Genomic DNA, 12,512 nt, shown 5'->3' on the forward strand with positions numbered 1-12,512 from the left:
GATATTGAGTCATCATCTTCCGTTAGTGAGTAGTTTCGAACGGAGACCGAATCAAAGTATTTTCAATGTAAATGCTGAAGTGAGCCCTCTCTCGACGGATTGCACAATGGCCGCGCTCTACGTACGGCGATGAAGCGCCTATGACGACCCCACATACGTGAGCTAGATATGGGTCTAGTATACTCAGTAGGGCCTAGGCTTAGTATAATTTAAATATTAGATCTAGATAAGTCTAACACTTAACAAGTTAGTCCAAGGCTATGCATACAGTACCGGTCCGGCGGTACGCAAACAAAATTTTAACCGACCCACAGACTGTTTAATCTGCCCTCGTTCAAACTCTATACATGGGACTACGTATGGACAAAACAGCTGCGATGGACGCGAGAAGCCCATATTCATGGTAGAATTACTCACGATTGCAGTCATCTGCGTCATGATGTTGAGAGAGATCAGTAAGCAATTGTGGAATAAAGGAAGCATATCCAGCCAAATCTTGATTAGCATTTCTTCTACTGCCTTGTTTCGCTGAAAGTTTTCGATCATCGTCGCAAGCGATTGTCATAGAATTTTGAACGTGTTCAAAGTTCTGCGATGGGCTGCGATGGCTGCGATAGCCCCCAAATCGCCGGTTGTCGTATCGCAGACATCGTCACACTGTGCGATTTCTCGTCGTGCGACATCGTAAAGGGTAAATCGCAGTAAAAATCGCACAGTGTGAGGCCGCCTTTAGTTCAACCTTTACTGTCGAACACTTAGTGCCTATTGCATATTGCGATGCAACACCAACACACATTGCTATCGAAGAAAGTTCGTTTACATTCCAATACAATGTGCGTCTAAATGATGTTCTGTGGTGACAAAGGCGAATTTTTGACAGTAAAAGAAGCGGCAGCAGAAGAAACTGCCTGCCGCATGCCATTTTCTGCTCGCGGGATAGCCCGACCAGCAGACGCGCGACGCTGTTAACTGTGCGAATCTCTACGTACAGCGACTGGGCTGTAGTTACTCGCGGGAATGCCGTGGCATGGTGTGTACCTGCGCTGCAGCTGCAGCAGTATGCATCCACCGGACTAGCATGGCCGCGCACACACAGCGCATCTGCACACATGTGATTGTCATGTATGGATTGCATGCACAGAATACATACTACTGTACGGAATATCGTAGCAGCAGCGTGATGTACGGTGAATGACGGTACGGTTCTTACAGGGCCATGGTAAGGGAAACTTGCCGAAACTTTTACTAATTATGTTTACCAACCAAAAGAAAATGAAATTGCTTGAATAAAACGTATGCAAAAATCGTTTCAGTATTTACGGGGGTGCGTCAAATGTACCGAGGATGTCCGTCAAAAAAGTGACCGAGGTGTGCGTCACTTTCAACGTGTTGTCCGTCAAAAAAGTGACTGTGGTGTTCGTCACTGGCAGCGTTTTGTCCGTCAAAAAAGTGACTGTGGTGTCCGTCAAAAACCCCGTGTGGTCAGTCAAAAAATGACCATGACGCACCCATGTCCGGGGGTAGTGGGATGCATCATTACATTGACAAGTGCATTACTGGTACATACTGTATATTCAAACTATTTTCTCTTCAATGGACATTTAAACTTTAGAGTGTCAATGCTTATTAGACTGCTCAGATGTGGTCTACTGAATCTAGCCGTAGTTCTTGCATCTCTGTGGTGCTACTCACAGTATGATTTTTTCCCCTACTTGCTCAGTTGAGCTAGTACTACAACATATGGAATAAATCATATTGTAAGAGTGCATGTTTGGTGAGATCCCGAATGTTCTGGCATGATAGAACAGCAATAATGTTGTAGTACAAGACACTATCTTGGCTGTTTGTACCCCTGCATCTCGGTGTGCACATCAGCAGGTCTGTAGGTAAAGAAAACTTGGTGTACAGCTTCAGTGCCCAGTTTTAAGTTTTGTTAGAAATATATAATATGTTTATGCAAACAAAACAGTTACAACACCACCACCAAAACAGTGTTTATCATATATGTAAGCCACTAGAAATTTTATAGAGATATTGCTGGTTAGAGGTTGCATGGCACGTAATCATGATGACCAGTTACTTGCACCTTGATAGTATGATCTAATCACATGATGTAGACTGTAGATATAGCTTCTCAAAGAACTCGGTCACCAATGTGAGCGTGCCCCCATGTTTGTGTAATTAAACCAAATCAATCCAGTGCAGTTGAGTTCAGTGTGTTTACAGTGGGGATTCTGACTTTCTTCCTCCTTGTGTGCAGTGCCTATTTTCATCCAGACCAGTATATTCAAATGGTTGCCATGGAGGTCCTTCAGACACTGCATCACGTTCACAATTGCTTATCAGGTGAGATTTTATTTTTTCCCATTCCAACTGGCAGCATATTCTCTGATTTATCTCAAGGTTGATGTAGAGTTGTGTGATTCGTGTTAGTGGCGAACCAATCTACTGACTACCAGCTTGGACGACTCAATAAAGAGAAATATCATGGCGAATCTGGCGTTTCACTTCTGGCTGTTTATTCTGCCATTTTCTGGTGCTCACAGTACATTTCAACAACAGGGGGCGCTAGACCACATTAGTGGTCTACAACACTACAGTTGACAGAATATCTTCTTACATTCAGGTTCAACATGTAATGGACATATGGTTTGATTTGAAATGGCCTGGTTTTTCTGTGATCTGTGATGACTATGTACAGTAACAGAAAATATTAAATGAGACGAACTGTGATGTCTGTCTGGGGTCTTTATGTCCATTAGATAGAAGACTCTTACTTATTTCTGTGGCAATACGTCACTTAGAGCTTTCTGTTATTTTGAATGCCTGCAGATGGCAAGGTCAACACACTGTACCTATTTATGCTGATACTCGGCGATGCCAGCTAGGTGAACTTTAATAATATATTGTTGTAATGTAGTTATCATTATTTTTAGCAAGGAGTCTTATTGCCTAGTAACCTGTCTTCAAAGACATATATATTTCTAAATTATGATATGGAAAAATATTTGAATTATTCCACCTGCAGAGGAAAGATCAGGGAAGTTAACCCGGACCATTATGTAGTTGAAAGTATCATGCTACTCTTTGTTGTAATTTAGTCATCAAAGTAACAAATGCTGTTCTCACTTCACTTAAAGGATAAGTTCACCTTCATAAACATAAGGATTGAGAGAATGCAGCAATATTAGTAGAACACATTAGTGAAAGTTTGAGGAAAATTGGACAATCGATGCAAAAGTTATGAATTTTTAAACAGTCACTGCGGACGACTATAATTAACTCCCCCGAAACCCACGAAACGTTTTGAATTTTCAACCATCATCGAGGCAGTACGAATCGGGCGTTCTCATTTTCACCAAAATTTCACCTTCTCATATCTCCGCTATACATTGACCAAAATCGCTCAAACTTTCAGCATCAATGCAAAATCATGATTTCTATCTACATACGAAAAATCATGAGAAACGATTGAGAACTTTTTAAGATATTCAACATTTCATGTTTCGCTGTCTCGGAAAACTACCCTCCGATTATTTCCAGACACATCTGGTCGCACCGCTTAATATTCATGAAACTTGACATACATATTCATTAGACATGGGCGGACGTTAGCAGGGTGGTGTTCGCTTTGCCGAAGACCTATTTTTGAAGTTACAAGTGAAAATAAATGAGGTATGTTGTCAGAAATCTCAAATTGTACGGGAGCAGCAAACGAGAATGATGACGTCATATTCTAAGAAAAACTGATTTGCGCTTGCGCAATGAATGGACTTTCCCATGCTGCTTCGATCCAGCGAGCTGATTGGTCGATGCAGTGCAGTGTACTGTCAGTGCGCGAGATGCGAGGTGGCTGCATGCTGTGGGTGCCTAGTACACTGCACATGCATGCTACGCTGCATAAACGTGGGCTGGGTGGTGTTGATATTACAGTACATGTAGCAATGTGCTGCAGGAGACTTCGCCACCTCAAAAACAAGTACTTACGTTACTGGCCTACTAAAAAGAAAGTAGCCAAAATGTGAATATACTCCAGATCAGCTATGATACCAGTTGCAAATTCATGACATTGGATTATTCGGACTTTACACAGATTTTACTGCACTAGTAAGTAACATTACAACTACGAATTCCCGGTACGAGTTACGATCAGAGTAAATTTTACTGCAGTGCCGTACGGCAGTGAAGCACAGGTGACGTGAGAGCAACAAAGATGTGGGTATGTGGGACTGTACCCTGTCTTCCCGTGTGCGAATGACTATGAAATTTCGTGCTCGGAACGAAGGTAGAAAGTGTACCTCTTTCGATTATTTCCAGACATATCTGGACGCATGACTTTTCGAATGTGATAGTTAAGAGTTCCGTAAAGAAATACATACAATTGTACTTAGTAACATACTTGAAAGTTTTTTGTTGTTTACGAAGTCAAAATGTGAAATTTTAGCAATGATTTTTGACAAAATTATTTTACGTTTTGAGAGTGAAGTTATGCTCCATTTTGGAATATTTTATCGTCGTTATTTAAAAAATGTAACATAATGGCAGGTTAAAATGAGGTTTTTACTTTTCATAACCGTTTGGATTATCAAAATATATGAATAAATAGTAAAGTTACAGCAGTTTTGCTACGACACTTTCCTAGCGGTTTTCGTGCGAAACGTGTTCACTCAAGAGGAAAGCGAGGTCAGGTCAAAATGAAAACAGTGAGTTAATTGCACCCGTCCACTGCGACTGTAAAATTTTTGTGTTGGAACCGCTGGATGAGGAGACTACTACAGCTTGTGAGTCATATGCGTACAATAGTATAAAGAAAATGTAAAGGAAATTCAACATATTTTCACTTTTTTTGCTTAATAAAAGAGCGCTTGACTTGCCTCTTTCTAAAGGCAATGGGAATAATATTACCCATATCATATGTCAGTAACAAACCAAGGGAATGTGTACTTTTTTCAAAAGATGAAATTTTGTGAAATTCTCTTTATATTTTCCTTATATTGTTGTACGCATGTGACATCATACACTGCAGTAGTCTTCTCATCCAGCGGTGACTGCACAAAGACTTCAAAAATTCATAACTTTTGAACGGATTGTCCGATTTTCCTCAAACTTTCAATGATGTGTTCTACAAATATTGCTACATTCTCTCAATCCTTTGTTAATGAAGGTGGACTTGTCCTTTAATTTGTGTTCTTCAGTGATGCTAATCCCTGACTCGGTCTGTTGTCGAAGCCAATGTTCACTTGTTTATTCTTTGCTCATCATCTTCTCATGTAGGGTCGACCGATTGTTCTCTACAGTTTGTGAGCCAGCTGATAGGTCGCCTCTGTCTGCATGGACACACAGGTGATTGATGCTTTTTATATAGGCCACGTTCCCTCAGGGTAGTAATCCTAGAGGTTTTGCGCAAGATTGTCTTGTAATGCACAACCAGCTTTTGTATACACCATGTACCACACATCATTTTTATTCTTGCAAATTTTGCCAGTACACTAACATTCGCATAATCAACAACTCGGCAAAATAATTTCCTTCCATGACTCAAGTACAATATATTGTATATAGCAGCTCTAATGTAGGGAAATAACTATTTTTTTTTTGCTTAAAAAGGGATGATTTTTATTTCTCTTGCACTGTAAATTTGCTTCTTGATTGCAAGTATAACCTCAGGTAAAATTGTCTCATTACTCCTGATTTGCATACAGTAATATATTGCATTCACAGTATTAAAGTTCCAGTTGCATATAGAGCAGGAATTCAGTGTCATGAGCACCCATGGTAGCTGGTGTTGGAATGTAGAGTTCATGGTGTGATGCAGACTGAAAAGTGTTTGCTTTGCATACCCCATGCGACTGCTGTCTGTAACACGTCAGCTTCACCAATGCCTGGACTAATGAAGCAGATGGCAGTTTGTCTACCCAATGTTTGGTAACAATACAAATAATCACAGGGAATATTCACACTTACATCTCAGACTATATGTTTTATATATTAATTCAGAACTTGTCGTTTATTGATTGTGGTTGCAGAGAGGCTCTTCGATGTGCTGCTGCCGCATCTCGTCAAACTGAGCATGTCAGACTACATCTGGACCCGCATTGCCAACAGACTGCTGGCTGGAGCACCGGACCGGAGCTTAGAAGTGATTCTGGAAACATTGCTCAAGAAATTGCCATGGTAACTATAGACAACATTTGAAGGATTGGAGTTGAGATTCTGGTGATGTCAGTTGTGTGAATCTCAGTGCATACATAGTAGTCTTCTTTTGGAAACCTGTCAACCTACACGGTATTTGATTCATGGCTGGCTTTTGATATCAGAATGAACATGCAACACATATTAGTTATTTAAAGAAATGATGAATAAGTTCAATGATGAATATCAGTGTGAAGGACATAAAATGTGACCTTGCATCACAAAACCAACAAAAAGTCACAGAAAGTAAGTTTCTGTTCTTTTTCTATGATGCTGAAGGCTTCCTGATTCTAGTTAGACCAAAACGTGATTCTGAGCTAAACACAACATATTTCCTGTGAACAAATTATTGTGATATGGTAATGATATGAATCAGTAACAAGCAACAACCATCAAATAATATTTATTGATATAAAACCTCCCTCCTCCAAATACTCTGGTAATGGAGCTTCATTAATACTTGTCTTATACACCAGCAAAGTTGATCTCTTAAACCGTTCCTTATGGGGGTTTATAGTAACCTCGTCTACAGCCACTATGTCTATTTTCCAATTGGTCTACTGGCATATCGTCTATTACCGATTAGTCTAATACCCATTTGGTCTACAACTCGTTTTGTCCAGTACCCATATTGTCTAATAGTCACTTTGCCCACTACCCGTATTGTCTAATACCCAACTCGTCTAAGGAGCATTTCGTCTACAAAACAATTGATCTAATAGCCAAATCGTCTACACTCACAATGTCTATTTGCCATGTCGTCTAATATCTATTTTGTCTACTACTAGTTAGTCTACTCCCACCTCATCTACAAGTCATTCAGTCTACATTCACTTTGTCTAGTTGTCATATCGTCCAACCCTTAGTTTGTCCATACCCAATATGGTCTATACCCATCTGGTCTACTCCCAACTCGTCTACTCCCAACTGGTCTACTACCAACTGGTCTACTCCCAACTCGTCTACTCCTAATTGGTCTACTCCCAATTGGTCTACTCCCAATTGGTCTACTCCCAATTGGTCTACTCCCAATTGGTCTACTCCCAATTGGTCTACTCCCAATTGGTCTACTCCTAACTGGTCTACTACCAACTGGTCTACTCCCAACTGGTCTACTCCCAACTCGTCTACTCCCAATTGGTCTACTCCCAATTGGTCTACTCCCAACTCCAACCCTAAATAAGCATTTATATGTCCAAACTTCAACACTCCATCCATTCAACTTTGATACACAATCATAAGAATGGTAAAAATGAAAAGGAACACTTTATAAGTACATTATCAGTATTTTTGTCCCCGCCGAACGAGTTCGAGCAGGGGACTATGAAACGGGCTCCGTACGTGTGTGTGTCCGTGTGTCCGTCCGTGCGTCCGTGTGTCCGTCCGTGCGTCCGTCCGTGCGTCCGTGTGTGATCAAAATGTTCAAAATGCTACTCCTTCGCCATTTCTAACCCGATTTTGATTCTGTTTGCTTTATATGATAGCACTACATGGGAGCTTTGAAACTTCTATAAAGAATTTCAGTTGTGACCTTTGACCTTGACCTTTGACCTATATTGTACATTTTGCTTCAAAATGCTACTCCTTCGCCATTTCTAACCCGATTTTGATTCCGTTTGCTTTATATGATGGCACTAGGTGAGGGCTTCAAAACTTCTACACAGAATTTTGACCTTTGACTTCTTTGACCTTTGACCTTGATTTTTTGCCTATATTGTACATTGGCTACAAAATGCTACTCCTTCGCCATTTCTAACCCGATTTCGATTCCGTTTGCTTTATATGATGGCACTAGGTGAGGGCTTCAAAACTTCTACACAGAATTTTGACCTTTGACTTCTTTGACCTTTGACCTTGATTTTTGACCTAAATTGTACATTTTGCTACAAAATGCTACTCCTTCGCCATTTGTAACCCGATTTCAATTCCGTTTGCTTTAAGTGATGGCACTTGGTGAGGGCTTCAAAACTTCTACACAGAATTTTGACCTTTGACTTCTTTGACCTCTGACCTTGATTTTTGACCTGTATTGTACATTTTGCTATTAAATGCTACTCCTTCGCCATTTCTAACCCGATTTCGATTCCGTTTGCTTTATGTGATGACACTAGGTGAGGGCTTCAAAACTTCTACACAGAATTTTGTCCTTTGACTTCTTTGACCTTTGACCTTGATTTTTTACCTATATTGTACATTGGCTACAAAATGCTACTTCTTCGCCATTTCTAACCCGATTTCGATTCCGTTTGCTTTATGTGATGGCACTAGGTGAGGGCTTCAAAACTTCTACATAGAATTTTGACCTTTGACTTCTTTGACCTTTGACCTTGATCTTTTTACCTATATTGTACATTTTGCTACTAAATGCTACTTCCGGCGGGGACATATATTACGCACCGCGTAATTTCTACTTTTCCTTGTTTATTGTCTGGCACGTACTGATGTATGTAAACGGTTAAATGCACCAAAAAAGGTTGAAACATATACACAAAAATATGATTCATGCCAATATATAGCTACTCCTAAGATGAATAATTTACTTGCCTGCAATGTACTCAATACACGTTTCGCGAGGAATATTAGACTATTCTAGTTGTTACGATGTGGGCGTGTAGTTGGATGGATTATTATTCTTATGATTGTGTATCAAAGTTGAATGGATGGAGTGTTGAAGTTTGGACATATATATGCTTATTTAGGGTTCCTCGCGAAACGTGTATTGAGTACATTGCAGGCAAGTAAATTATTCATCTTAGTAGTAGCTATATATTGGCATGAATCATATTTTTGTGTATATGTTTCAACCTTTTTTGTGCATTTAACCGTTTACATACATCAGTATGTGGCACACAGAATAAAGAATACTGATAATGTACTTCTAATGTGTTCCTTTTCATTTTTACCATACTTATGATTGTGTATCAAAGTTGAATGGATGGAGTGTTGAAGTTTGGACATATAAATGCTGCATGATTGCTTCTGATATAAATTACACATCCAACACAAAAATAACACAGCAAGTTTTTCACACTGTGACATTATCTTTTTTTCCTAAAAAATTGTCATAATTAGAACATAAAAATTTAAACCAAATGGGGCACCAAGAGTGTTCAACCTATTTAATTGGGAAAAAAGAAAATGGATGAAGTAAACTTAAATAACAAAAAAAAAAAAAAAAAAAAAAAAAAAAATATATATATATATATATATATATATATATAACTAGTAGTAGACCAGTTGGCAGTAGACTAGTTGGCAGTAGATATGGGTTGGCAGTAGACGAGTTGGGTGTAGACCAATTGGGAGTAGACGAGTTGGGAGTAGACGAGTTGGCAGTAGACAAGTTGGGTGTAGACTAGTTGGGAGTAGACGAGTTGGGAGTAGACCACTTGGGTGTAGACGAGTTGGGAGTAGACCAATTGGGAGTAGACGAGTTGGGAGTAGACCAATTGGGTGTAGACCAATTGGGAGTAGACGAGTTGGGAGTAGACCAGTTGGCAGTAGACTAGTTGGCAGTAGACTGACTGGTTATTAGACTAATTGACTATTAGACAATGAGTTGTAGACCAATTGGGTATTAGACAAAATGAGCTGTAGACTATTCTAGTCATAGACCTTATGATTACTAGACGAAATGGTCAATAGACATAATGGGTGTTAGACGAAATGTGACTTAGACAAATTGGACATTAGATAAAATGGCTTGTAGACGAAATGACAATTAGACTAATTGGCATATAGACAAAATGGTTGGTAGACGAGTTGGTAGTAGACAAAGTGGGTTTAGACGAGATGGCATTAGACTAGGTGGATAGTGGACAGGGTGGGTGTAGACGAGGTGCCAATTCCCTTATGGGAACCTGGTGTACTATATATTTACATACATGTATGTACAGTATACATATCCAAAACATATATTTCTCCCTGTTGCTTTTGTGCTTGTTTATATATCAGTCTACTCCTGTATATTTGTATTGCTTTTATGTATACCTTGATATGTTTTTGTACTTTGCATTTGTTGGTCGACTCTCATTGTCATTTTGTTGCCACATCTTTCTACACCAGGTTATTGCTCACTGCTTGATCACCCCCCCCCCCCCCAACTCATGCTGTTGCTATTTCACTCTTTTCCTAGTCTTTAATCCTTCTGTTGTTCCTTATCTTGTTTGATGTTGCCTCCCTATTCATCTTTATCCTTCACAAGTTGCCCCCATAATCCTTGGGATCATCACTTGCCCAACTCTGCCTTTTGTCTCTTCACCCCCTTGCTTTAATCCCCCTCCCTTGACTGTTGGGCCCCTGCCTTTGACTTGTAACCTACCCCTGTTGTTTTCTTTGTTCTGTGTCCCTAGCCCTCCCACGGCTGTGCTTGCCATGTGTAGTCCTTGTATGTGATAGCTTTCCCTACATGTTTGTCACTTTGCGTCTGATGAAGATTCTGCTAGGATCGAAAGCTCACACCCATTTTGACTCAAGGAATCATTTCTGTCAATTTGAAGAGTATGTGAGAAAGGCGATACTTCTTTGATGTGGATCACCTGCTCGGATGCAGTTATTTTGAAAGTGTTACTGCACTTATACAAGACTCAAGTGATCTCTAACATCTGTTGGTCTCCATTTCTGGAATTCCTTTTGAAAAACGTTCAGGTATGGCGCCCTCTCTAGGCTGCTTGGGGATGCAGTCCTGACCAAGCCGAAGATCAATTTCCTCCTCACCAACAAGTTCCTCCTGCTAAGACACTACGATGCTGATGCTGTCCCGCAGAACCTGATTGGCTACCTCGCCTCCTCGCCTACCAGACGACATCTTGTTGTCAAGGTAACGTAAACTAGCCTAAATAGCAGTAGTAAAACTGACAAACAGAGGAGTCACTTGAGGTTTGCAGAGGGACACTGTTTAGAATTTTGGGCTTGACATGCGCATGATATTTTTGTGTATAATGATTGGATTTCAAGTCACTTTCAAATTAAGTGGTTAAAGTAGTCTGACGAAATGTGAGATGTACAAGTCAGATATTAGAGCCAATTGTTAGTGTTTTGTTTTTTGTTGTCCCCGCCGAACGAGTTCGAGCAGGGGACTATGAAACGGGCTCCGTACGTGTGTGTGTCCGTGCGTCCGTCCGTGCGTCCGTCCGTCCGTTTGTGCGTCCGTGTGTGATCAAAATGTTCAATTTGCTACTTCTCTGTCATTTATGAGCCAATTTTGATTCTGTTTGCTTTATATGATAGCACTACATGGGAGCTTTAAAACTTCTACACAGAATTTCAGTTGTGACCTTTGACCTATATTGTACATTTTGCTACAAAATGCTACTCCTTCGCCATTTCTAACCCGATTTCGATTCCGTTTGCTTTATGCGATGGCACTAGGTGAGGGCTTCAAAACTTCTACACAGAATTTGACCTTTGACTTCTTTGACCTTTGACCTTGATTTTTGACCTATATTGTGCATTTTGCTACAAAATGCTACTCCTTCGCCATTTCTAACCAGATTTCGATTCCGTTTGCTTTATGTGATAGCACTAGGTGGGGGCTTCAAAACTTTTACACAGAGTTTTTACCTTTGTCTTCTTTGACCTTTGACCTTGATTTTTGACCTATATTGTACATTGGCTACAAAATGCTACTCCTACGCCATTTCTAACCCAATTTCGATTCCATTTGCTTTATGTGATGGCACTTTGTGAGGGCTTCAAAACTTCTACACAGAATTTTGACCTTTGACTTCTTTGACCTTTGACCTTGATTTTTTACCTATATTGCACATTTTGTTACAAAATGCTACTTCCGGCGGGGACATATATTACGCACCGCGTATTTTCTACTTTTCCTTGTTTAAACAATGCTGTAATTCCCTCTTCTTGTGAGATGTACAAACTCCAAATCTATAGGTGAAGTAGTAGTTAAATGTATACACTAGATATAGAGGTATTATCATCCAAATTATTGTGATATCTCTCTGGGAGGTGCATGAGAAAATTTTCATGATATTTTCAACCTGTTAACCCTAATCAGGCTGGGGGGGCGGAATCCGCCCCCCCTCGACGTTTCGCGCAATATCTTTGCAGCGTGATAAGCTCCCGCCGCGATGTTTCATGACTTTTTCTTTCAAGTATCGCGCAACTTTTGAGACCAAAATTGTTGCGCCCGCGCGTACCGTTTTGACGCAACGCCCGTTCGAAAAAAATTTGTCAACCCCAAAATTGTTCCAAAACGTGAATTTGTGTACAAATCCAATGCAAATTGTGTTTTTTCAATTAATTCACATAAAAATTCATATCTTGACTTAGAATGGACGAAATTGATTTATTTTAGCATA

General features: G+C 40.0%; 1 protein-coding gene across 1 annotated transcript in view; it reads left to right on the plus strand.

The window, feature by feature from the left end:
* LOC140231820 (telomere length regulation protein TEL2 homolog) overlaps positions 1–12,512 on the plus strand; it is a 74,045-nt gene that overhangs the window by 21,955 nt on the left and 39,578 nt on the right. Inside the window, exons 3-6 of the mRNA XM_072311972.1 lie at positions 2,261–2,346; positions 5,275–5,343; positions 6,027–6,174; positions 10,840–11,011. Of these exons, the coding sequence (XP_072168073.1) occupies positions 2,261–2,346; positions 5,275–5,343; positions 6,027–6,174; positions 10,840–11,011 (475 nt within the window). The remainder of the gene's footprint in view (positions 1–2,260; positions 2,347–5,274; positions 5,344–6,026; positions 6,175–10,839; positions 11,012–12,512) is intronic.

Source organism: Diadema setosum, chromosome 8 (assembly GCF_964275005.1).
Source record: "Diadema setosum chromosome 8, eeDiaSeto1, whole genome shotgun sequence".
Taxonomy (NCBI): domain Eukaryota; kingdom Metazoa; phylum Echinodermata; class Echinoidea; order Diadematoida; family Diadematidae; genus Diadema; species Diadema setosum.